We start from the raw sequence: 25461 nt of genomic DNA on the forward strand, positions 1-25461 counted from the left end.
TTTTGTGGGTTTTTTGTTGGTTTTGTTTGTTTTTGTGGGGTTTTTGGGTTTGGGTTTTGTTTGTTTTGTTTTTTGGGGTTTTTTTTTGTCGGGGTTTATGCACATTCCAGGATGTGGGCTCAGGGTCTTTTCTTTGGTGGGGAACCCATTGTGAGCCTGGTGCTTTTCCAGACCTCTTTGGCACATGTTTTAGTGTGATTATCTTAGTTTGATTGCTGTTATAGCTTGGTACCAGACCAATGCTCTGGGGTTTTTATGCCTGGCAGAATTGCTGTGAATGGGGATATTGGGATATAGTTTGAAGCCATAACCATATTTTATCTTTAGTTACAAGAATGAAAAAATCCATGAGTATTGATTTTTATCTGGAATTATTCTTTTCCTGCAGATCAATGTTTTTAATTTTTTTTTATTTTTATTGGACTTCTTGAATCATGTTGCCTAATAGTCAATTTTTAAAGCAAAGATTTTATCCTGGAATGTTGGGAGTTTTGGGGGGTTTTTTATTTTGTTTTTTGGGGGGTTTTTTGTGGATTTTCAAGGCTTTGCAGCCTTGAAAAGGGAGACCAGAAGAGTTCAGCCAAATTTTCACTAGTCATGCTTGCCACCTCCTTTCCTTCACTGTGTTTTTACAGATGAAAGGCAGAGGCTCAAATTAAATGAACACCTGAAGGCTGTGCAGGCTTTGTGAAGTGGCAGCACCATGGATGCTCTCCCTCCGTGTGAGCCCCAGAGCTCTCCCTGTGACAGAGGAACAGAGGACAGGGCTCCAGCTGTGCCAGGGCAGGCTCAGGCTGCACACCAGGGAGAATTTCTCATGGGAAATGGTCATTGGTGAACACTGCAATGGGCTGCCCAGGGAGGTGTAGAGCCACCATCCCTGGGGTGTCCAGGGAACACCTGGATGTGGCACTCGGTGCTCTGGGCTGGGTGACAAAGTGGGGATCACTCCCAGGCTGGGCTCAGTCTTGGAGATCTTTTCCATCCTGACAGTTCTGTGATTCTTCTGAGCCTGCAGGATGGACAAAGCAGTGACCAACCAAGCTCTGGTGCTTTGGGGGGGGCTTCTCTTGTGATTCAGTGTGTGAGTCTGGGAGGAGCAGGCTCCAGCTGTGTGTGCTGCCAGGCTTCAGAGTGGCTGTTATCTCTGTTATCTCATCTTTGTTATCTCTTTTATCTCATCTCTGTTATCTCAGCACCACTCACTGCACAGTCAGCCCACGCTGGGGCTTGCAGGGGTGTCACCTGTGTCATCCCCCAGGTCAGCACCAGTCCAGCACTGTCAGCCACTGCTGGTGGCACCTCTCTGATGGGGCTGCAATTCCATCTGTGATTGAGGAAATGATAAATCCTGCACAGAGAGCCCGTGCTGGTTCTGCCTCCAGCAGCCCTGGCCACTGGGCTGTCCCCTGCTAATGCTCCTGTTTTCCCCTTGCTCACATAACCAAACCAATCCCTACAGAAAGTTTGTTTCTCTAGCTCAGTTGTTGTTGTTGTTTTTATTTATTTATTTATTTATTTATTTCACTCTTGGGCTCCATTTCTCTCAGCACTGCTGCTGGGATACCTTTTCTTTTATAAAATGACACCATCAAAAGCTGCATTATATATGGAAGATACTCAATGCTCCAGACCCAGAATTCCAAGTAACTGCTTTTTTCATAAGGGAGGAAGATAAAACCATTGAACCAAGACTTTATAGCTTTGAAATAAGATCAGAAATTAAATTTTGCAGGGCAGGCCTGTATCTAGAAGCTCCTGGCCACTGCTCTTACCAGATTTCACAGTCAGCTGGGCTGCAGCACATAGGAAACAGCTCAGCCACAGGCTCAGAGCACGTTCCAGGCACTGCCTGCAGCCCAGCCCTCCTCTGGTGGGGTGATCTGCAGCCCCAGAACAGGTGTCTGAGCCCTACAGGGTGTTTTTATCTCTTAGGCTCTGTTTATGGCAACACTTTTATTCCAGATGCTAAATCTTGCCTTCCCTGGAGCAGGTGAGCATTTTGCCACAAGCTTTGGGGTGCCTGTGACCAAGGTAAGGGTCAGTCTGTGCTCACAGCTCTGATGTTGGGTTAGGGGAAATGGGCTTTAAAGAGCAAGTGCAATATTCCCTAATGATAAAATTGATGGACCATCCAACTCCCTCTATAATTTCCTTTATGTATTTTTTCTACTCCCTACCCTCCCTGTTTTCATTTTCCAATCAATTGCAGACATGTGGTTTCTAACTCTGTTTAAACCAGTACTTTTAAAATATGTCATAGCTGAAAGCAAAAGATGTTTATTTTGATGCTTGTGGTGATTATGTGAATGTGTGATTTGTATAACTTTTCAGGAAAGTAAGAGGAGTGTGCTGAGCCACTCCCTGGCTTTGCAGGGACCAGGAGGGGGTGAAAATCCCTGCCAGGTGAAGTTCAGTCCCTGTTTCTGGAACAAGGACCACAACAGGAGATTCACACAGCCTTCACTTTCAACTTTTAGTTTTCTGATGTGAGTGAAAATGTGCTTATCCAACTGCAAAAACTCCTTGTCTATTAAAAACAATATAGTGTAGCCTTTTGTTTTTATGCAAATATTTAAATTTCTGCAACTGCGGATCCCTGTGGTTGTGGATTTTGTACAGCTTTTGCCATGGTCAGTGTAAATTTGTGTGTTCTCATTGCCTCCCTTGTGCAGGAACTTCTGCATTCCAAGGAAAGGGAATTGCTGTGGTTCAAATCGTGGAAACTCTTGTTTTCCTGGAAGCTTGACCAAAAGCCTCTGCTCAGAGATGGAAACCTCCTGAAATGTATCTCCAGGACTTTAATGAGATTTGCTGGAGGACAGCTTTCCAGAAGCAAATTATGTTAATACAGTTGTAAGTTGTTGCTTAATGACTCCCTTACACTATTAGCTATATTGCTAATTGTGTGGCCAATGCAGTTGTGCTGGTCTGAGGATATCTTTGGGGAGTAAATTAAAATGAAATTACACTTACTTAGACTTTTCTGTGCAGGAGTAATTGCATTCATGTGGTGAATTTTATTTACCAACACTTCTAGTGGGTTGCTATTTTCTGTTGTAGCCAAGATATAATGAATATTTTGGGGCTGTTTTGTTGTTTGGTTTGTTTTTGGTTTTTTTTTTTCCAGCCAGGTGTAGTTCAGCTCTTGCTCAAATTTGGGTGATCAGCTTCACTGGAGGCAAGCAGGACTGTGAGATGTATTTTTTTTTAATTGAAATACCAAAAAATTCTCCATACAATCAGAGCCCTTAAGTGCTCTTCTGACCTCTGACAGCCCTTGAGAAGTCTGTGCTGAACTTGTTTTTTAAAAACTCTAAAATGTCAGATCTGTTGCTGTTCATAAATGTTTATTATCAATAGGCAGCTGGAAATGTTACATCTGAAAAGGTAGAAACACCTTGATTTTTCAATAGGCTTACATTTTTGGGAAAAAAATTAAATGCTTTTTATTTGTTTTTTTCAGTTTACAGTTAAGCTAAAAATACACATAAAATAAATAATTTTATTTGTTATGTACATTGTTTCATTTTGTACAGGTTATACGAGGGTCTGACATGGAGTCTGCACTACAGGTGGAAGAGATGCAAGTAGAAAAGTACATAAAACTAAGCATCTGTTTTTGCTTTTTGCTCTTGCCCTTGTCTCCAGGGGTGGCTATTACCACTCAACTGGCAGATTCTGAGGTCCCCATTCTGTCTTTGCATACACAAAATTCTTACAACAAGTAAAAGCTCTTTTGCCTGGAAAAGGCCTTTGAGTTTTTGAGCAAAACTAAAATAAAGAACAAGGGGGTGGGAAAATGGGAAAAAAAGCCTCACTTTTTTTTTTTTTATTCCATGAAATAAAATGGCATTTTAAAATATGCTTGGGTGTGAAGGCTGTTTCTGTGGTTGCTTTTTTTATTAATGAAGATTTCATTTGACAATAAAACTTGATTGCTAAAAAAACTTCAGAGTCAGCCCAGGTCTCCAGGGCTCCCATACAGAAAATAGAATACTCAAGCATCTGCTACTGTCTTTTGCTTCTCAAAATCCTTAGCCCTGTAGCTCCCAGACCTGCCTTATAAACACCTTCAGGAGTTTTTAAATAACTGTACAATAGCCAGAAAAATAGCTAAGACCCAAAAGTGCCCCCTTGCTGAAAAACAACTATTTATAGTCAAAAGGCCTCTCTCTCTGCTGGCTAAAGGTATCACAGTGTTCTGTCAGCTCCTCACGGGGCACCTCTGAGCCCTGGGCACGGCATCTCAGCTGCCTCGGGGTGCTGCTGATGTGGGAATGCTTCCAGTGGGAGGGGAAAAGAAAAAAAAATCCCCCAAAGGATCCCCAAAACAGGCTGTGCTGAGCGGGGATGGGGACAGGCTGCACTGGTGTCCCAGTGGGGGGCACTGATGGGGAAGGGGCTGTCAGGAGATTCCCCCCTTGGCAGAGGGTGGGACTGGGTCTCCAGGGGTCTCTTCCAACCCAAAGCAGGATTCTGTACGGGAGGAATGAGCTAGATGTGAAATTGTGGGTGGTTTGAGCTCTATTGCTGTTCTGCCTGGGGGTTTCGTTTTGCTTTAAAAACCAGAGCAGGTCAAAGTCTTTCCCTGAAGCACAAAATGCTATCAAAGGTTTGGAGGATGAGGATCAAACGCTTTTGCTTTTTAAGTGTACTTCTTTAGATGAAACATGTCTTCTTTTTAGAACAATGGTTCTTGACCATGAATTGCCTCCAGAGCAGTTGTTGGTCTGGGTGGAGGCAGTTAGTGAGTAGTATAGAAATTACTCTTTTGTAAAAAGGGCCTGAAATGGGGAAAGAAGTGTGAAAATTATATTTAATCAAATTATAAATGTTTAGGAAATAAGCTGATGTGGCTAGCCCAGAGAATTCTCTATCTTCTCCAAAAAAATCCAGTGAGGAAGTGACTTTATAGCTGTTTCAAGTCACACATTCACTGAAAATTGCAGATTCTGTTGGGGGACAGTTTATTTTAGATGCTTCTCCAGAGAGTGGATTCATTATTCACCACAGTCTTGCTGATTCCAATTAATTTCACCATGACATTAATTAGAGTGCCTGATGCTTCCAGCACACCTGGGAAGGTGTGAGCAGCCCTGGAGGTCTGTTAAAAACCAGCTCTCATTAAATCCAGGCAGCCCTGGTGGCTGGGATGTTTTGATGGATTTTTGCCATTCTGTGTGTGGAATGGCAGCAGAGGTGGGAGGGATTCCTGATCCTTTGGGAATCAACCTTGGCACGAGCTTTGTCTGCCTGTGGGACAGGGTTGGACACTGCAGGAGGAGCTGACTGGTTAAAGGAGCTCAGCCAGGAGTTCAAGCAGCACTGAACTCCTCCTGGTTAACTGAAATACGCTTTTCTTTGGGGTTTTGGTCCTTTGGAAAGGAAAGGAGCAACACCAAAGCGAAGGGAAGGGGGACAAACACGTCATGGTGTGAGGGCAGTGAGTGCTGGGGTGGTTTCCAGTTTCTGGAGAGCCCAGAGGCGATTCAGATCCTTGCTTACACTGCTGCCCACTGTCCAGATATCCCTGCAACAACATCCAGATCCCCAGTGCAGGGACCTGCACATGCTCCTGTCCCTGGCAGGGAGCTCAGAGTGTCCTTGCCCTGCCAGTCCCCTCTTGGAGCTCCTCTTGCTCAAACCAAAGACCTTTATCCAGGGTGAACACTAAAGAAAACACATTGTACAGAGAAATCTGGGTGCAGGGGACAGTGTCCAGCTGTCCAGGCTCCTCCAGCAGCCACAGTGTTGGCCCCTCTCTGCTGCCTGGGTGGTGCCCAGAGCTGCTGTCCCCTCTCCTGGGGCACGACAGGCAGCAGGGCCACCCTGCTCCAGCCACAGCCTCCCTTTGCCCTCCTGTGACACTCGGTGAGCTGTCCTTGCCAGTGATGGGGTGAGAAGTGATGATCATAGAGGTGATGATGTGAAATTTCCCTATAGCCCTACCCTGGTGTGCTCCAGTGCTGAGCTGCCTGTGGAGCCCCCACCCCGTGCTTAGAATCCTGTGGTAGCAACCAATTTTAACCTCTTTCAAAGGTAAGGGTTTCTATTCATACATTAATATATTTATTTAAATACTCTTAATATTTACAGTGGCTGTTTCTGCTAAAAATCATGTTACATGGGCTGTGGGGAAAGGGGTGGAACACAAATACAGGAAGGTGACATTGGGGTGAGGCATAAATCACAAAAGCAAAGGTGTCAGAATTTAGGCTTCCAGGGTATGCTGCTCCTGCTCTCTGTCTACTGCAGAAGTCCCCTAAATTCCCTTCATGGGGAAACCATGCGAGTTTCCTACATGGAAAATTATCATAACAGACATAACAGTTAAATCCTAACCTGAATTAGTTGTAAGAAAATAAAAGTACAGACTACTGCTACCAATATGAACCACGTACTGTATATAGCGCCTTGAAACTGGAAAGTGCTTATCAATAATGAACTAACCCCCCTGCGAGGTAGGTGAGTATTATTATCCCTATTTTACAGATGGGGAAACTGAGGCATTCGAGAGGCTGAGTGACTTGCCCAAGGTCACGGGGGAGGCAGAGGCAGAGCAGGGAGTGGAGCTGAGCTCCCTCCTGGCTCTGAACCTGCCCATGCTTCCTCTGAGGGGACACAGCTACAAACACAGGAGTATTTACAGATTTACCAGCAAGTGAGCCATGTACAAATGCAGTTATCCAAATAACCTGCACTGATAACTCAGTTAATTTCTTGTTTCTGAAGCAATTTAGGTAATCTCTGACCTGAGTACAAACACCTCCCAGCTCTATTAAATTCTTAACCCTGGGTGTTATTTGTTAATTTTTTAATTGGTGATGATGCCCCATTCCTGGAAGTGTCCAAGGACAGGGCTTGGAGCAACCTGGCCTAGTGGAAGGTGTCCCTGCCCATGGCAGGGGGGCTGGAACAAGAACTTTAAGGTCCCTTCCAACCCAAACCATTCCATAATTCCATGACCATTTGCAGCTGTGCTGCTTTACAGAGCCAGGTGAAAATGACACTGGGATGGGAGGCGAGAAAAAATGCAACTTCAAGAGCAAGAAACCTAAGAAAGGGCAAATGGTTGAGATCTCTGTTATCCCCAGCTCCAAACTCCTTGCATAAATACAAGGGTCCTTCTTGGAGCCCACAGGCTCCAGGTGTGGTGTGAACCAGCTGAGCCAAGGAAAGGTTTAACTCCTCACAGGAGAAACTCAAATGTTCCACCAGCTCCTGCCCTTGCAGACAGCACAGGGGTCATCCACTGGTTTCTCTGAAGGAAAGAAGAACTTTCACTAAAACATGCTTTCATTTTTGAGCAATTGAAAGCATAAAAATACTGGTGTAGTCCTAAATACTGTGCTGCAAGTGAATTAAGCAAAACCTGGGTGGGTTTTTTTTTTTATCAAATGTATTTTTCAGAAGCTACTTCAATTTTGCTCCCCTGAAGCTCGTGTTTTAGCATAATAATAATTCCAGCTGCTCCAAAGTCTACTGCTATCAACAGGAATGCATAGATGCAATCAAAGAGAATTTTGCCTTTTGGGGGGACCAATTTGAGTTTTTCAAACTCCTGGACACGTGTATTAATCACAGCCAAATCAAATATTTGTACTGAATTCCAGAGTCAGCTCAGACTCGCTGGTAGCTGGGAGTGAGGAAGGATCTCAGTCACAAAACAAAGCCCAGGGGACCCCCAGCCACAGGGCCAGGAGAGCATCTCCCCTCCAGCCCAGCCCTGGGGGCTTGCAGATCTGCTACCCACTGCACGTGGCAGCTCCCAGCCCTGCCCTTTTGGGACCAGCGGGGGAACGTGACTCACACAGTCTGCAGGGAAGGGATTTTTGCATTTTTGGGGGCAGCACTGCTGAGTTAATTCCCTCTCTTTGTGCTGTTTGTACCTGGTAGTGCATTCGAGTGACACCATGAGCGTCACCAGCAGCTGGGTGCTTGTTCCCATTGAACACTTCAAAGCCCTTCTGCTGTCCAAGGATACAAACCCAGTTTCTGGCCCAATTTCAAGCCCATAACTCTATTTCTGCATAACTCTACTTGAATTGTTTTCATTCTTCCTCCTTACCCAGGAAATGCCACAAAGATTCTCTGTCTCCACGTCAAGCAGAGTTCCCAGACTGCAGTGTGGGGTAGGTGAGGCATCAGGGGACTCAAATTCAGCCCCCTGCAGCAGCTCCTGTTAATGTTTATCTTTGCAGAAATGTGCTCAGCTTGGTTTCTTGACCTGTGGGGCTTTTGTGGTGAGCCTTGCCTTGGTGGGTTCTGCCCGTGGCTCTCCCCTGTCCATGGATTTGCTCCTCCAGCCAGGGGTGCCTGATTTCCTGATGGAATGATCAGCAAGCTGCTCCCCCCTCGGGTTTTGCAAGTCTCCTTGTGTTCCACCAATGTCAGTTTGCTCAGCCTTCCATGAGGGAAGAGGAAATGCAGTTTTCAAAGACAACCCTAACCCTGCAATTAGTGTGAAAGCCCAAAATCTGTTGATACAAAAATGCCTTTCACTCTGCCTTAACTAACGCATCCAGAGGCTTAAATATTTGGGGTTTTACACTGCCTGCTGATAACAAGACTGCTGTCATTATAGGCAAGGAATACAGAAATGCCTTGGAGTCTCTGCTCCTTGCTGCTGATTTATCTCAACCCCAGGGCTGCCCTGGAGCCACAGAGCTCTGTGCTGAACACTGCCATGGGTTTGGGGTGTTGGCACCTCAGCCCTGCCCCAGCAGCTGCTGCAGCACTCCCTTTTCTCTCTGTGTTCCCCTTGCTGGGTGAAACTGCACGAGTGCCCAAAGGAAAAACCCCACGAGGGGAGTTTTCCCTCTCAAGAGGAGGGAGGCAGGGTTAAAGCTCGGGCAGAGGACCCAGCTGCAGGTGCTCCAGCATCTCTCCCCCCCTGCCCCTCGCTGCTGGGTCTGACCCTTCCAGGGGCAGGGCAGATTCTCCAGCATTATGATTCTCCAGAGGCAATTCACAACCCAGTTCCCAGGTGAGGTGATCGCTGGCAGCCACCCTGGGGAAATGCTGGAGCTCCACAGCCCCTCCTGGGAGCAGAGCCGTGCAGGAGGGCAGCAGTGAGAGCAGGAATGAGGGCAGGAATGAACCCCTTCCCAAGCCCCTGGGCAGGAGCTGCTCCCTCCAAGGAAGCAGCTGACCCAGAACAGCTCTGAGGTGGTGCTGAGTGCCAAGCACCTGTGCTTCTTAGCAACACTGCAGAAGTTCAAGCATCCCATTGTTAAAAAATTACAATAAAACCTCCTAAAAATCCCTGTTAAGAATTCAACCACCTTGCCCTTGACAGGGTTTTTTCCTCCCCCTCTGATGCTCCTTGAGACAGCAGCAGTGACAGTGCTAAGCTCTGTCCAGACCCCTACAGCTGGGGAAATAAAGGATAATAAAAGATAATAAAAGCCAATAAAAGATATCACCTCCTGCCACACTCCGTTCTGTTGCACCTCAGAAGGACCTGCAGAGCTGTTCCACTTCTGCTGCAGCTCTTGCTTAGCCTGCTTTTCAGACCTGCAGCTCAGGGGCCCGGGGAAGATGCTCTCCCTCAGGAGATGGATTTCCCCCTGACACCCACCAGAGAGGCAGCAAAAAGGGAATGCAGCACTGGAAGTAAAATTAGGAATTGCAAAATAAGAGCAAGGCTTAGAGCTGGGGTTTGGTTCAGCCTATTAGAAACTACTCTGAGGTTTGTATTTCAAGCAGCCAGGGTTGTTTTGGGTTGTTTTCTTTTCAGTTCATCTACACAGGAGTTGGAGGCAAGGCCAGGTGCCGGCTCCCACTGTCAGCCTAATTGGAAGGTCCTTCTGCTCCCCAAAAGGGAAATTAGGTACATAAGCAAACATGTTAGCAACAAAAACATGTTCCAGGTGGATGATCCAAGAGGTTTCATATTCAGTAATAATTTACAATATTAATATATTGGCCTGAAAAAACAAGCACAACCAAAAGAATCAGAAGTCATATTGCTTAAAGGAAACAAAAAAACACCAGTTATAGGTCAAAACCTTTTTAAAAAACATTTTCAGTGTGATTCTCAGCCTCCAGCTGAACAGCTGTTTGTGTTGATGAGGAAAACTGAGCAGGATGCAGAGCCAATGGTGCTGGACAGCAGCACTGAAACCCAGCTGGGGTGGGATGATGAGGGGAGCACTGGAGAAATCCTTTCCTCAGCCACCTGCATGCCTGAAGTCTGTGGGGTTTGGAGACTAAGACTGCATCCAAAGGGATTCCTGTGGTTTATGGCAACCTTATAAATGGTGAAACCATTAGTTTAGTATTAGTGAGTGTAAAAAAAGTAAATTAAAAAAGGTGCAGATGGCTATAAAATAGGCTATAACATGAGAAGGTTTACATTTTTTTTCACCTGTGGACAGAAAGGAAACAGTGATGCTGAACCAGATGAGAGCAAACAATTACCAATACTTGGCTGAGTTTTGCAGTGAGAGTTAAGAGAGCTTTGCTCAGAGCCGAGTGGTAACATGATCCTCCTGCCCGTCTTTCCACTGGTTTATAAACAAGTCACAGGCCTCTCCCCACGAATCAAACACATCCTCTGACGAGTCTATAAGTTTGGAGTTAGAGGAACAAATACTGGAAGCACAGTGAAGGGAACTGGTACAAACCACAGGGCACTCCTTGCTCTGTCCTGTAAGTCTCGTGTTCCCACTGTAGGCCACCTCATTGAGGTTAATTTCACTTTTGGAACAATTCTCTTCTCTCTCTCTGTCCATGGGAGAATATTTAATGTCTTTCCACATGTAGTGTGGCTGGATGATGCCGTCTGAAATGGTGTACATGGGTTCTGAGCTGGGCTCGGGGACGTGGCCGTTCATCTTGGAGAAGAGCAGGCCCAGCCTCTTGAAGGACTCCTTCTTGGAGCTGGAGAGTCTCTGAACCCTGTTCCCGTTCCGCACGAAGGAGCGCTTGCTGATCCCGTTGCTTTTTGGCTTCTCTTCCACCATGTTGATCCCAGACATGGTTTTAATCAGGGCAGACACGTTGAAGTCCTTTTTCTTGTTGGCTACATTGAAAGACACGCTCTTGGCTCTGGGCTTTTCCCCAGCACCGTCCTCGTTTGTCTCCTCCTTTTGGGACACCTCTGTGCTGCTGGTAGAGTAACTTCTCCTCTGGGGCTTCCTGTTGCCTAAGAGGTCAAGAACTTCATAGCGAAAACTCGAGATGTCCTGTTTTAATTCCTGGGGCAAGAGGAGAGAGGAGTTACTCCCAGCAGCCTTATCTGGCATGAAGGAATGACCACGTTCCCTCTGGAGAGCTCAGTTGTGCCAGTGGCTGGTCCCAAATCACACAAGAATATCAAATGCAGGTCCAGTGTCACACAGAAATGTGTTGGTAGTGCTGAGAATTGGGGACCTCACAAGGCTTTTGTCTCCAAAGGCTGGGGACTGGCCCTGTTGATCAACCCCCCTTGCACACCCCAAAAAGTCAGATAAAAGAGTTACAGAAGAGGGAAAACTGCTGAAATATGGCAGGAATCCTGTCTAGCTGATAGGCCCAACTTTACATTTTTTGGTGAGTGTTATTAATATCCACCAACCCCAACCCATTCTTTGGCTCTGTCTGCATTAGGATTGGGAATGTGATGTTGATTCAAATCACATATTTCACTCCTACTCTTTTCCAGTGCTTTTGTCTGCATAGCACATTGTACATTAAAATATGGGAGGTGGTCATATAGGAAGACACTCAATAATAACTCACTCTGCCCACAAAACCCCACAGGCCCATCAGATACATTCCCAGCTCCATCACAATGTTATTTCCACACATCACAAATCACCATAACAAGTTAGTGCAAACTCTGCAAGTGGCTGTTTGAATTAATAAAACAAATTATTATTGAGGAATAATAAATTACCTTGAAGTTTTCTTCGGTTAAACCTTCGTTGGTTTTGGAAGTTCTTATCATTGCAGCAACGTATCTTTTCACAAGATTTCTTATTACTTCCTGGAATAGGAAACAGTCCATGTGATTCAATTGCAAGCTCAGCCCAAACTCTGTTCTTGCTGCATTTCCCTGAGCTCTTGCCAACAGCAGCTGTCCTGACTCTGCTGGTTAAAAACCACTCACCACCAGAAACAAAATGCTTCCTTTTAAGCAGAGTAAACCTTGGGAAGGGGTGATACAGCTTCCACCTTATGGATGCTCAGTTTTTAGCTAAAGGCAAAGCAGTTGTTTTGTACCGGGGCTTGTAGATGTGCAAGTCATGGAGAAAAAAAATCTTGGAGTGCTCTCTCCAAGCAGTTCTTGGATGTGCTCTTTAATCTCAGCTGCTGAAAGGTTTTACAATTACCAATCTCATGTGCACACTGCATATTGTGATGGGCTAAATTTGGCATTTGAAGGTGGTTTATCAAGTATTTGAAGCCAAGGAGGCTATGTTAGCAATAAATAATGTGAAGAGCAGCCAGGATCCCATGGGTCAATGGACATTCACCTCAAACCACATCTGTAGCTGTCTGTTTCCTAAGGGCAGAAACTCCTTTAAGGCTGGCTGCACCATCCGTGGGCAGCACTGGAAGGGCCAATTCACACTCTCAGTGACTTCTCCAGGGACTCTCACTCCTCTGTGTCACCTGTCTGCTACACTCCACGTTTTTGGTTGGATAAGCTCTGTTTTGCTCTGCTCATGTCCCTCCCTGATGGCTTCAGGAAAGCAAACTGGTGCTTTGAGCTTGCACATTTATCTGTGCCAGCCAAAGCACACCCAGGCTGCTTGTGCCTCTTGTGTGCAGGGAAAAGACTACTCCAAACCTGCCCTGCATCTCCCCCCCTGCATCTCAGACAAACAAGTCTGAGCAACACCAAGCTGAAGATGGTGGCTGCAGTGAGGATTTGCTGGGAGGTTTTTAAGAGATCCCAATGTCACAGCCGTAAGCTGTGCTGTGAAGTCAGAAAGCACCATATGCCAGTTGTCAAAGGTGACTAATTATGTTAACCACCAACTTCTGATAAAAGTGCTCTTCAGAAAGCAGGAGATGTCTTAAGTAAGACAAATTGCTAATGGCTTTTGGCAGTGGAGCCTAACGTACCACCTAACATTTTGGAGAATTTTTTTTCCTTCCAGCGTGCTGGCATAATATATCCTGCTGAATTCAAGGGCTGAAGCTGGTGTTTTTAATGAAGTTTCATCCTTTTGTAGGTTGAGTTTAATGAGTACTTGATGACAGGCAGGCTGAGAATAAACAAACCAGCAAGATTCAATAAAGGAATCCTTCCTACTTCCCAAGCTGTACCAAACAAAAGAATATCCCAACCACAGTCTGAGTTAGGGATGCTTTACAAAGAAAGAGCAAGAGTGGAACAATTCAGGAGTGTAAAAATGCTGCAGAAATAGTTTTAATCAGGATGTCCTGACAACCTGATGGCAATGGGGATGTGACCTTGACTTCAGCAGCCACACTGATACCTGCAAGTTTCCCACTATTCCAGAGGGGCTGAAAGGCAAGGACAGATTTACTGAACCATCCACCTCCAAGAGGAAATGCTTTAATCCATGATAAGCTAAATCCTCTTAGAGGACCTACACTTATCAAAATATATTCTGGAAGCAAGCAAGAATTGAAGTATCAGAAAATTAGGAGGAGAAAGAAACAGCAAGCAAAAACTTTATGTGCCCAAAAGTTTACCTGGTAATGTTGATTCTGAATCAGGTTGTCAGCGTGACGTTCCTGGAAAGAGAAAGGCACAGAGGTGTCACCTGTCTGGTCCTGTCTTTAGAGCTCCCCATGGCCCTGAACAAGTGTCTCAGGTGTAGCTGGGTGTGCATTCTGTTGGCATCTATTCAAGGTGGGCAGTTCTCTCCTGTTCATGGGGCAGTTTTTTCTTTATCTCTCCCACAGCCAATCCTCCCTCCAGGAGATCTCTGCTGTCCATGGCCACTGAGTGTCCCTGCAGGGCTGATCAAATTCCAGCATCCCATGGGGAGATGCTCCACCCAGGGCAGGAGCCAAGCATTCCTACCTGGATACAATCTGACATTTTGGGACACCAGGGCAAGTCTTTTCCCACTGCATTCCCAGAGGAAGAGCAGGCCCATCTCCAGCACCCCTGGAACTTCAGAGGAAAACTCCCCCCTTGTGCAGGATCCCTGCTCCAGCAGAACCACAGCTGGCACTGCAGGAGGGCTGAGCCCCCATGGGATGGGACTGTGCCACCACCCTGACACACAACATGTCAGATCGTGTTCTGACTCTGGCAGTGGTGGTTTGTTTGTTTGTTTGTTTGTTTGTTTGTTTGTACTATTGTATTTGTATTTTAGTTTTCCTAGCAAAGAAATGTTATTCCTATTCCCATATCTTTGCCTGAGAGTTTCTTAGTTTCAAAATCATAATAATTCAGAGGGAGGGGGTTTACATTTCCCATTTCACAGGAGGCTCCTGCCTTTCTTAGCAGACACCTGTCTTTTCAAATCCAGACAGCAAGTGATGATCCTGCAACCCTCTGCTGATCCCTCACAACCCTGGATATCCCCACACCCTCCAGAGACCAAGCACAAGCCTGTGAGCTCCTTACTGTGAATGTTTTGAGGTTTTCGTGCCTCTTCTGTTCGTTGTCAGAGTCATCTCCTGGGCACAGCTGGTTGTGGATCCACTTGCAAAGGTACCAGACTGACTTGGGGCTGGGGACGATGTTAAAAGGAGGGGGCAGAGTGGCGCCTTCGTCGAAGTAACTCATCCAGAGCTTCGTCCGCGCAAACTTCCACTCGATGTCCGCGTGGTCCTGTGAGGGGAGGGCAGAGACCATCAGCAGCTGCAGGCAGGTGTTCCTGGAGCCAGGCTGAGGAGGGAGGTGTGAGGGATTTCTCCAGCTGCAGGCAGAGCAGTGTCACTCCTTACATCTCCCTCGCTGGGGGTGGGTGTAAAAAAATTGGTGTGAAATGCAGCTGGAGTGAAAAAATACCAACCACTGAGAAAGCAGAGGAGAGCAATACCCAGTGAGGAGAATTCCGTGTGCTAGAGGCCAGCTTTGTCCTCAAGATGTTGTGCTTATTAGTTCACCAATGCAAGAAGCAAGAAAACACATTTCTTATTTTGCTCTTTGCTAGCACTTTTATTATCACAAACCACTGTTCCTCATGTCTAAATACAATGAATTCTCATATTCTTCCCTGGGAAAAAAGTCTTCCATAGTGGTTTTTGATTTGTTTTTTATAGCCTCCATTAATTCTGCTCTTATAAGGAAATGACACATTTTATGTGTGCCGTATTTTACATCTTGCCTCTGCATTATCCTTACAGAAGCCAGGAGACATTTTACTCTTGGGTTGGTGGGTTTTTTGCATTTATATTATCACCATGATGGCTTGCTGTGCCCTGGTGTTTTTCACCCCAGCAAAGTGGAGGTGGGAAGTTAACACCATCATTTCACAGCTGCACAGAGAGACACAGGGTCCATACAGTCCCCAGGAAAGGAATGCTGAGTTGCAGAAGGGACTGACCTTACAGACTTCAGAATAGCTGGGTTTGGGGAGCAAAATTTAGTCAAATTTTAATGATGGTGGAGCCAACCCAGTAACACAGTGCACAGTCCCTCCAACACCAGGGCAGAGGCAGCTCCCTGCAGTCAGAGATGCTGCAGAGACCCGAAACAGATCTCGTGCTGCTTTGTGCTAGTTTTAAAGTTGGAAAAAATGCCACTGTCTTGTAGGTTCTGCAGAAATTCTGACATTAGGCAGAAAAGGGGGGGAAATAATTTGTGCTGAACAGAGCTGACACCAGTAGCCTGAGCTGAAATGGTGTAGAGTGTGTTGTTACCACTGCAGAGCAGCGCTAAGCTGATGGTTGTGACATTTCAGCCGCTCGGCATTTGCGTGAACGGTGTCTGACACCAGATTAAACCAAAGCCACGGTGATTCAGGCTAAGAACAGCACAAGGTGGGAGAAAAGGACAATGCAGGACTTTAATTTTCTGAGGAGATTTCAGCGAGGCTGGAACAAGCAGCTTATTGAGCGAGGGGTGCTGGGCTGCAGCTCTGGCAGGCAGGCACTGAAGTGTAGGACAGGGAGTTTAATAAAATATTGCTGAACATCATGCCCAAAAAATTACTACACTGGCTCTCTGGCCATGCTCCAGCGCCCTGACACGGGTAAAATATGCTCACATTTTGACAGTGAGGTGCAGCTGAACTCCATTTTGGTAATGTATTCAAATTATGTGCAGCCCTGGATTTAGATCGACTGTCTCAGTGGCCTGGGAGCACATTAATCTCTGCAGATGGTCTGAACCAGCCCAAACCATCATTGTCCCCTGCTAGTTTACCACTCTGCAAGCCATAGGGAAGCTCAGAGGTGCAGCCTGCCATGCCCCTTTTTCCTCAAACACCATCCCACCCCATAAACAGGTGAGCTGCATCATTGCTGTGAGTTGATGCTGCTGGAAATTAAATCCTGCGTAGTAAAAAAAAAAAAAAAGTAGTTTGTAGCAGTAGGAACAACTGCCACCATTTGAAAAAAAAAATTAAAATAAATTTTAAGGAAAGAACAACTCCTGCTCATTTTTAGTTCATTTGTCTCAGCCTGCCAGCCCACAGGACAGCCCCTGCTTGTCAACTGCTCCCAATTCCAAGCAGAGCTGCCTCAGCTCCTTGCAGAAAGAAGCAGGGCTGGCTGCTCCCTGCCACCCCTGAAAGCTCCCTCATGCCCATCTTTCCACCTGAGCCTTTCCAGGTCTGGGCAGCTCGAGCTGAAACAAGAGGAATGATGGGCACTGCAGGCCAGGTGAGCCCAGAGGGACCAGGGAGGGGGGAGAGAAGGGGTCTGAGCTGCACTTTCTGTGCTTCACCTGGATATAGAATCATTTATCACAGAAAAGCCCTCTAAGATCACCAACTCCCACCATTCCCCAGGGCTACCACTAACCCCTGGCCCCAGGTGCCACATCCACACACCTTTTAAATCCACCCAGGGATGGGGACTGCACCACTGCCCTGGGCAGCTGTGCCAGTACTGGACAATTCTTTAGGAAAAGGAATTTTTCCTGGTATCCAAGCTATTTTTTCTGGTATCCAAGCTAATTTTTGCTGGTATCCTCACCTGCTCTTTACCAGGAAAAGCCCAGTGGCAGCTGCACGTTGCTGGTCTGAGCATCTAGAGCATTTTGTAGGGGAAGATCTGCATGAGCCCAGGGTTGAATTACACAGCCCTGCTGGGACTGAGCAGGAACTGAGCCCGGCAGCCCTGCCTGGGGCAGCTGGGGAGCTCTGGGCAAGGCAGGAACTGAAGGACAGTGCAAAGACTTATTTTGGATAGAGATGTATCTTTTAAGTTCTTTGTCAACACAGGAGTAGGTGTGAATGTGCTGCCTTCCAGCCCATCATCTTCTGTGATATTCTGTGATAAATCCACCTCTCCCCTCCACAAGAGTCCATCAAAGGCCTGGTGTCAGAGAGGGATCAGGAGTGAGGACTTGGCAGCAGTTCCCTTCAGCACACCATCAAAGGGCCCGTCCTGGGCAGATGCAGTTTGGCACTGGATGCTGGATGCTGTTTGAAGAGGAAGGTAAGGCAAATCTCTACCTTGGGGATTGCAGATTTGTTTCTGGGAAAGGAAGGAAAAGGCTTAAAAAGCTTTTCTGCACAAAGTGGAGGTTTTTGTGGGTTTTTTTTTTTTTCACTTTTTATTCTTTCATTTTTAAAATAGCTGGATGGGACACTTCATCCCTAGGAAGTGTCCCAGGCCAGCCTGGGCAGGGCTTGGACAGCCTGCTCTCATGGAAGGTGACCCTGCCCATGGCAGAGGGTTGGAAAAGGTGATCTCAACCCAAACCATTCTGGATTCTGTGACTACACAAGCTTTCCTAGGGCTGAGAGCTGTGAAGCTTAGCAAGGCTTTTCCCTTAGGAAGTTTTGAGGCTGGTCTGAACAAATCCCTGCTGGTCTGGGTGTGTCTGTGGATGCTGCCTTCACCCCACCTGTATTTCTTCTTGTGCTGTCTCAGTCAACAAGTGCACCATAACCTCTGAAAAGACAGACCAGACCCCCTGTACAAAGCTCAAAGTGTCTTTTCTCCCCTTCTCTGTTCTGCTGCTGCAAATTCCCCAGAGTTTGCAAACGCAGCCTTGTCTCAATTATTCACCTTGATGTTTTGTGAACCTGAGCAAATCAGATGAGAGCTCCTGGCAGCAGTTTTGTGTTGGAAATATACAGCAAAGAGACACTTCAATTTTACTGACAATGTCTTTGTGTGCCAGGAAACCACCATTTTCTTGGTTAGAGCTCTCCTTAGTGCTGTAAGCAATAAAATCCTCACACAAAGCTACAGCTCCCCAGACTCTCCTCCCTGCGCTGAGCACCAAAAAAACACTTCAGTATCTGTTCTGTACCCAGTTCAAAGCTGGAGCACCTGGGACATACAGCCAGGACATCAGTCCCTGCACTGGCTGGGAATGCAGCCAGCCAAGGTGTGCTCCAGGTTTGGGGTGTTTCCCCACTGACTGCTGCCCCTGGGCTACAGACACATTTTTGGGAGCTGCCTGAGTCTGAGCAGTGAGTACAGGATCCTCCCAGAGCTCTGCTGCCTCATGCAGTGTTCTTAGATGACGACTCTTTGGTAACATTTATAATAAGCTAAAACCCCACATTCACTAGCTTTGCCAGCGTGACCTTGTTGCTTCAGGAATTTTAATCTAAGTTGGGATTTCAGTGTCCTCTCTTTGAGAGCTTCTGTCTCTCTCGCCCTTGTTCTTGTCACCATTTTCTTTCAAGCACTGCTCAGCGTTTCAGCTATCAAACACTCCACACTTAAGAGGGCCGAGCCCTCAAGCTCAAAGAATTCATGAACTCAAAGGAACCAGCACTCGGCTCTGCTGTGAGGAAAAAAAACCTGTCTCACTTCCTATCACAATGTGAATGTGTCATCCTGGCCACATAATCCTCTTGCAAATCTCTGCCATTTGAAGTGAGAATTAATCTCCCACAAAGATTTCCCTGTGGGATGGCTGAAACCATTTCACTGTAGCAGTTGCAAATATTTTCTAATTCAGTCAAAGTGATGTATTCACAGATGTGCCAGATTTTAAATGATTACCTGCTACACTAATTATCCAGGTAATTCAGACATTAATCTCCGTCCTTATCTCTGTGTAGAAAATGTGTTGTTTACAGTTTCTGAGATGTTTTCTATGAAGATTTCCATCACCCTCTCCTGCTTGGGCCATGCAGGTTGGATCATACTTTGCCAATGGCAGCAGCGAGTCCTGACCCAGCCACACAGACCCAGCTGTCTGGGAAGATGCTGTCAGCTTTCTGCATGAGGTGGACACTTCTGCCACAGGCTCCAGGCTCCTAAACCTCTCCAGGAGTTATTCCAGCTCCCTCGTGCCTGGGAAGCTGGTGCAGGGGATCACTGTGAATTCCTCTTAGCTGAAGCTCATCCCTGGAAAGCCTGTGGCAAATCAAGGCACAGGAGTCCCATCTCCTGGCTCTTAAGGGCTGAACACCCCTGGAGGCCCAGGGATAGCCCTGAGTTTTGGCTGGCTCAGGGCTGAGATGGATTCTGGCCACCCTGTGCATTTTGCAGGTGTCCCTGCACTCTGGATCAGGCTAGTGCAGAGCTGTGGTTCAAACCCTCAGCTCCCAGGGGCAGGGTTAGGTATTAAGATAAATTCCTTCATTGTGAGGGTGGGCAGACCTGGCACAGGGTGCCCAGAGCAGCTGTGGAAGCCCCTGGACCCCTGGCAGTGCCCAAGGCCAGGCTGGACAGGGCTTGGAGCAACCTGGGATAGTGGAAGGAGTCCCTGCTCATGGCAGGGTGTGGAATAAGATGATCTTGGAGGTCCCTTCCTACCCAAATTATTCCAATATTTCTATGAAATCTAATGCTGAGGTGATGGTGATGCTCAGCAGCCAGGCATGCTGAGATCCTCAAACTTTTCCACTGCCAAACAATGCCAGGATGATCAGCTCCATGATGCTCCAGCTCCTCTGTGCCACACAGAGGTGCCCAAGGGCTCCTGCCCTTCCTCTGGGAGTTCCTGGGATGCAAATCCTCCCCACACCCACTTGGAAGGAATAACCCATAAAGATCCCCAGCATGGCTCTGGCTGGCACGAAAAGGGCTGTGTGTGCCTTTCCTGTGTTTTATTGCACAGCAGGCAGTGGGCTAGGCTGGAAACCAGGCTGCCGCCTGTCAGATGCAGATATAGATGGCTCTGACAATGCCCCGGGGACCAGGCTGTCTGGCTGTGGCTCAGTGCCTCTGAAGGAGGCATGGGAAGCTTTCAGGTTGTGCCAGGAGTGCTGGCAGGAGCTGGAGTGATTTCTGCAGCAGGAGCAGCTCTCTGCTGCTGTCCCACCCCAGGAAAAGCCACCAGCAGCCCCACAGGATTCGGATGTGCCCAAACTGTACTTTGCTCTAGGAAGGAAGGAGGAGATGTAACATTTGCCTTGCAGGCTCCTGAGTAAGGGAGGCTGGCTGCCCGAGAGGCACAGCAACTTCAAAGGTGCCTTTTCTGCTGTGTAATTAGCAGCGCTGCAAAGCCTAGGAGAAGTCATTAGACTCTATTCAATATACTTCTCTCTCCACGTGCCTCTTTATTGCTCTGTGCTAAACCCAGAGCAGGAAACTGCAGAGAAAATATATCAGGGCTGGCTTTCAAGCAGGCTAACACAAGAAAGATGCCCTTGTGTGTCCTGAACAGAAAGCACTGCAGAAAGAGGGTCAGGAGAAATTTAATCTTTACACAACTCCACACAGGCAACTCTTGTGCTGTTTCAAAGCTGTTAATTTTGTAATATGTGTCGGGCAAACTGGAAATAACATCAGCAGAGCTCGGGGGTTTGGTGACAAGCTCAAAGAAGCAAGCAACAAAATCCCAAGCAGGCTGTTTGACGTAAGTGGTGCTTAACATTTTTCAAAAGAAAGGATGTCATAGAAAGAAAAAGCCTGTGAGAAAATCAGGAAGCTACAAAGTCAATTAATGCATAGGTAATTCAGCTGCAGCTGGCAACAAATGACTTTGCTTTCAAAGCTGGGGATGACATACTGAGGGGTAAGAACTTAATAGGATCAATCTCCAAAATAATACAAGAAAAATTACTAAAGGAGGACAACCTAGCATTAGAAAAAGCAATTAGAACAGTTAGGGGATGAGACAGCCAGAGAAGAGATGAAAGCACTGAGGAGCACAAGGCAGGTCCTGGGCAGCTGCAGTGGCTCTGAGGGGCAGCTGTGGCAGTGCCCTGGGACACCAGCCCAGGCAGAGGAAAATCAGGAAAAACACCTGGAGCAGCCCCTGCAGCAGCAGGCAGGGCAGGTGGGGGGAAAGGGAGAGCAGCTCCCCAGGATGCAGCTCCAAGGGGGACACAGGGGGATTTTGGCTCCAGCACAGAAAAAGGATCAGAGGCAGGTCCTGAGGAAATACTCACAAATAAATACTAGCACTGGGAAACAAGGAAAGTGAATTCTTGGACCAGGATGCAGGTAACTGACTTCAGGCAAGAGCTACCCTTGTCTGGCAAAAGGCAGCAAGGCTCTTAGGTGAGGAAAGCAAACAGAGCACAAGGGAGAAAAAACCTCAAATCCAAAGTTTTATATAGCAGAGAAGCCATCACTGGGACTGTGAGCCTTCAGAACCTGAAAGCTGGGAAAGATCCCACATGGCAGAGCCCCTGAAAGAACACACTGTAATTTGGGAAGTTGGGAAAAATTTCCTCAATTTTGCAGTGTCCAAGGCTCCCCACTTGGGAATGGCCAGTGCAATGTCAACAAGACACAGCACAGGACCTGCATTTTGTTATAAGTTGGATAAAGGACTCCACCTCTGGAGCACAGCCAAAGAGGCTCAGGAATTATGGAAATGGGGTTGGTTGCAATGGAAAAGAAAACCACAAGTGGCTTCTGAACACGCCAGGTCAGGCAGAGAGCAGGGACAGTCCCTCCTGGGTGACAGCCCAGCAGACCTGTCACAGGAGCTGTGGCCCTGGCCATCCCTGCCCAGAACCTTGGCTGCTTCTCCCAGCCCCGGGGAATCAGTTTGTTTGGACTTGGAAAATGCATGCTTGAGCATCTCTGCTATTTATAACTTCCATGTGCAGAAGATATTCATAATTAAAATTTTTATTATGGCTTGCAATGAGCTGCATTCCACAATGTATTTAGGTTATATGTACATATATAGATATATATCAAACACTTTTCATCTCCCAGCAGCATCTTGGATGGAAGCAACGAGAGCTAATGAGAAGGCCAGGGAATATTATATTGGAGAAAACACAGAGAACTGGGGATTGTGCTGGTTTTATTGCAGTTAAATTATGGGAACTGACACCTTTTTGTTTCTGCAGTCATATTCCAGTTAAGTTCAGTTTTTATTTTAATAGTCAAATAAATCGGAGCAGTGGGAAGGTCATGAAGAGAAACAGCTCTCTCAAAGCCTCAGCAGGAAGATATCACCAAGGCTTTGTTCTTCCTGCCATCTATTCTTTCTGCTCCATCACTGCCTGATAAGAGCCTCCTTTCATGCTGAAGGTCAGAGAGATAAGGGGCATCTGTGCTGATAACTTCACTACCTCCAGCCAGGTCAAAGCCAAGTAACTCACATGTCCTGGAGAACTGGAGGGCTGAGCAGGTATGGATAACCCAAAGTGTTGGAGTGCTGATGACTCTGTTACTGCTAAGGCAAAAAATAAACAAACTTAGCCTCATTTTTACTTGCCCTATTTCCAGAATACTGTCTTTGATTTTTTTTTTCTGCATAGCCAGTCAGGCTGGGATTTGATCTTCAAAGGACATTTCCAACCCAAGCCTCTCTAAGAGTCCATGAAGTTCTCATTGCTAAAGGTGTCATATCTGCATAACACTTGGAGATACTGCTGGGCTCAAAAAAGTTCCTGTTCCTCTCTGAGTAACCATTCTCAAAGCTTAGGAACCAAACTCAGTTCTCTCTTCTGGCTTCTGGGTGCTCAATCTGCCAGTCCAGGCCACCTGCTGCAGGTGGATGGGAACCTGGGATTCTCTGCTGGACACAGCCAGGATGATTCCAAGGCTCCAGGATCTCACAAACTTGCCCTGGAAGGAAGGAGCACTGCAGAATTCACCACTTTGCAGAGCACTTGATCTGACCTTGCCTTCTCCAGCTGGGTTGCTGCAGATGTACCTCAAAGGGGAAGGACAAACCACGGGCAGAGCCCAAAACCAGCCTGTGAGTCACGGAGTCCTGCTGAGGATGGAGCAGAACACTGTGAAACTGGGCTGGAGCAGCCTCTGGGGCTTGCAGGGGGGTCTGGAGGTGCCAGGCTTCACCTCCCCAAATCTCCTCAGAATTCCCTCATCTCCTCAAACCAAAGGCAAGTCTGCTGCTCCTCATGTCCCCTCCCTGCTCCTCGCAGGAGCACGACTCTGTGAGAGAATTCAGGCACCAAATGCTTCAGTGTCCTGCTCTTTTATGACTGCCCATAAACTGCCTTTCCTCAGCACAGGAGTGGGGCAGGATTATGATTTTACTGAGCCTGTAAAGGTCACAGCAGCAGAGGGAGCAGCAGGTGCCCAACACCTCTGGAAGGCAGCCTGCTTGCACAGCCTGAGCTTAGCTGCCAAAAATTGAGTAATTGCTCAAAAATCAAAAAATCCTGTGTCCCGACCATTTAAATACATCCTTGAGCCAAAGGGAAGGGACAGATTATGAATGTATGAGATTGCTCCAGTCTGTAAGTGAACCTTGAGCTGTGCAGATAGCACTGACTCAGGAGAGAAGGCTCTGGTTTCTCCCACAAAAAGCAGGGCTTGTAGCTGAGTGGCTACAGGGAACAGGACCAGCAAACAGAAACAGGTTATTAATCATATCCCCATTTAATTAGGAGTGGTTGTGTGTATCCTCTTTCACCTGTATGATCAGCATCCATTTATTTGCAAGATTGCAGCATGTTGCAAAAGGAAATGTGAAGCACTGGCATCTAAAAAGTCCTATTTCAGAGAATTCTTAGTAATATAGCTGTTTCCATTGTTCAGTACCAGGGGAAAGCTCTTCCCAGATAAATCCCTTTTTGTATTTCACTGCTTTTTCCTCAGTAATATTCTTCCTTTATCTTTCACTTTTTGTCTTTTCTCCTGCCTTTCTAACAAGAGTCCCCTCGATGCAGAAGCACAAGATAATGCTAATTGAGCTTGTCAGGCCTAAATAAAAGATGGGATAATGCAGGGGCTGCAACCTATGTGGTTCCATCTGGATACTTCAACTTCTATCATGTAGCAAGAGCAAACCTTGCTGTGCTGCTCGCACGAAATGGGCAGAGAGTTATTGACCTGTCAGGCAGGGCACTGGGGTGTTAACCACACCAAGAAACCCCAGAGCCCAGCCCTGAAAATTCCAAAAATAAATGCCAGCAAACTCCCTGGAATATCTTAAATCATCCAGGGCTCATCTACAAATTGCAAGCTCATCTTTTTTTTTACTTGAGTGTAACTTTTCTGCCCTGAATAAGCCCTGAGATGGTTTGGCCGTGGTGGTTCCCAGGGACACATAAAACTCCTGTGGTTTCAAAGATGAAAAGCAACAGAAAGGCTGAACCTCCTGATTCTGCTGCCAGCACTCACAGGAGAGGCAGGATTGGATCCTGGGATGGAGCACAAGCTTTGTCTGGTCTAAGAACAGAAGATGCAGCGTGTGAAGCTGGAGCACATCGAGTGCCTCTATTTAGAGACTCTGCAAACACCAGATGAATATTAACAATGTGATTCAAGACCATGGGTTACATGTAATTAGTCCAGAGCCAGCAAAAAGACAAACAGTTCTACACCTTCAAATGAATCCTTTAGCTTGCTAACAAAAAGCAATTAAGCTGCCTGCCAGTCTGGAGCGAGGCTCCAGGGCTAATTTCACACCCACAGGCTGTATGGGAGCATCCCAACACACCACTGCTGCAATTTCCCTTCATTTTCCAATGAAAATCTGCTGGGAGTCCCCCACAGCCAGTCACAAGGTCCAGAGAGAGCACTCAGCCTTGGGAATCAATCCCACTGCTCCAGAGGTGGGCTACAGCTCCTCAGGAGGGAACAGGGACTGGGGGTCCAGCATTTCTTCACATGGATTGCACTCCATGGGAAATGGAACAGAAATCATGGAATCGTGGGATGGGTTGGGTTGGGAGGGACCTTAAAGCTCATTTCATTCCAACCCCCTGCCATGGCAGGGACACCTTGCACCATCCCAGGCTGCTCCAAGCCCTGTCCAGCCTGACCCTGGGCAGTGCCAGGGATCCAGGGGCAGCCACAGCTGCTCTGGGCACCCTGAGCCCAAGAATCCACCCTCCCAGAGGAGGGTTCCTCCCTTATGTCTGATCTAAACCCACCCTCCTTTGGCTCAAGGCCCCTTGTCCTGTCTGCCTGTCCAGGTGTCACTGAAGGCACTGACTAAGAGCAGGAGAATTTCCCATTTCAATTAATTATTGCTGATCCACAGATGAGCTTGAGGAGCTCAGTAATTGAGATCTGGGTAAT

General features: G+C 47.0%; 1 protein-coding gene across 2 annotated transcripts in view; it reads right to left on the bottom strand.

The window, feature by feature from the left end:
• Positions 1-3329: 3329 nt before the first annotated feature.
• The window catches only part of TRPC5 (transient receptor potential cation channel subfamily C member 5), a 103198-nt gene continuing 81066 nt past the window's right edge, over positions 3330-25461 (bottom strand). For both annotated transcript variants that reach the window (XM_064427177.1, XM_064427178.1), the window contains exons 8-11: positions 14543-14749; positions 13657-13698; positions 11885-11974; positions 3330-11204 (exon numbers count right to left, since the gene is read on the bottom strand). In XM_064427177.1, the coding sequence (XP_064283247.1) occupies positions 10470-11204; positions 11885-11974; positions 13657-13698; positions 14543-14749 (1074 nt within the window). In that variant the 3' untranslated portion in view covers positions 3330-10469. The remainder of the gene's footprint in view (positions 11205-11884; positions 11975-13656; positions 13699-14542; positions 14750-25461) is intronic.

This window comes from Passer domesticus, chromosome 7 (genome assembly GCF_036417665.1).
Source record: "Passer domesticus isolate bPasDom1 chromosome 7, bPasDom1.hap1, whole genome shotgun sequence".
In the NCBI taxonomy this organism is placed as follows: domain Eukaryota; kingdom Metazoa; phylum Chordata; class Aves; order Passeriformes; family Passeridae; genus Passer; species Passer domesticus.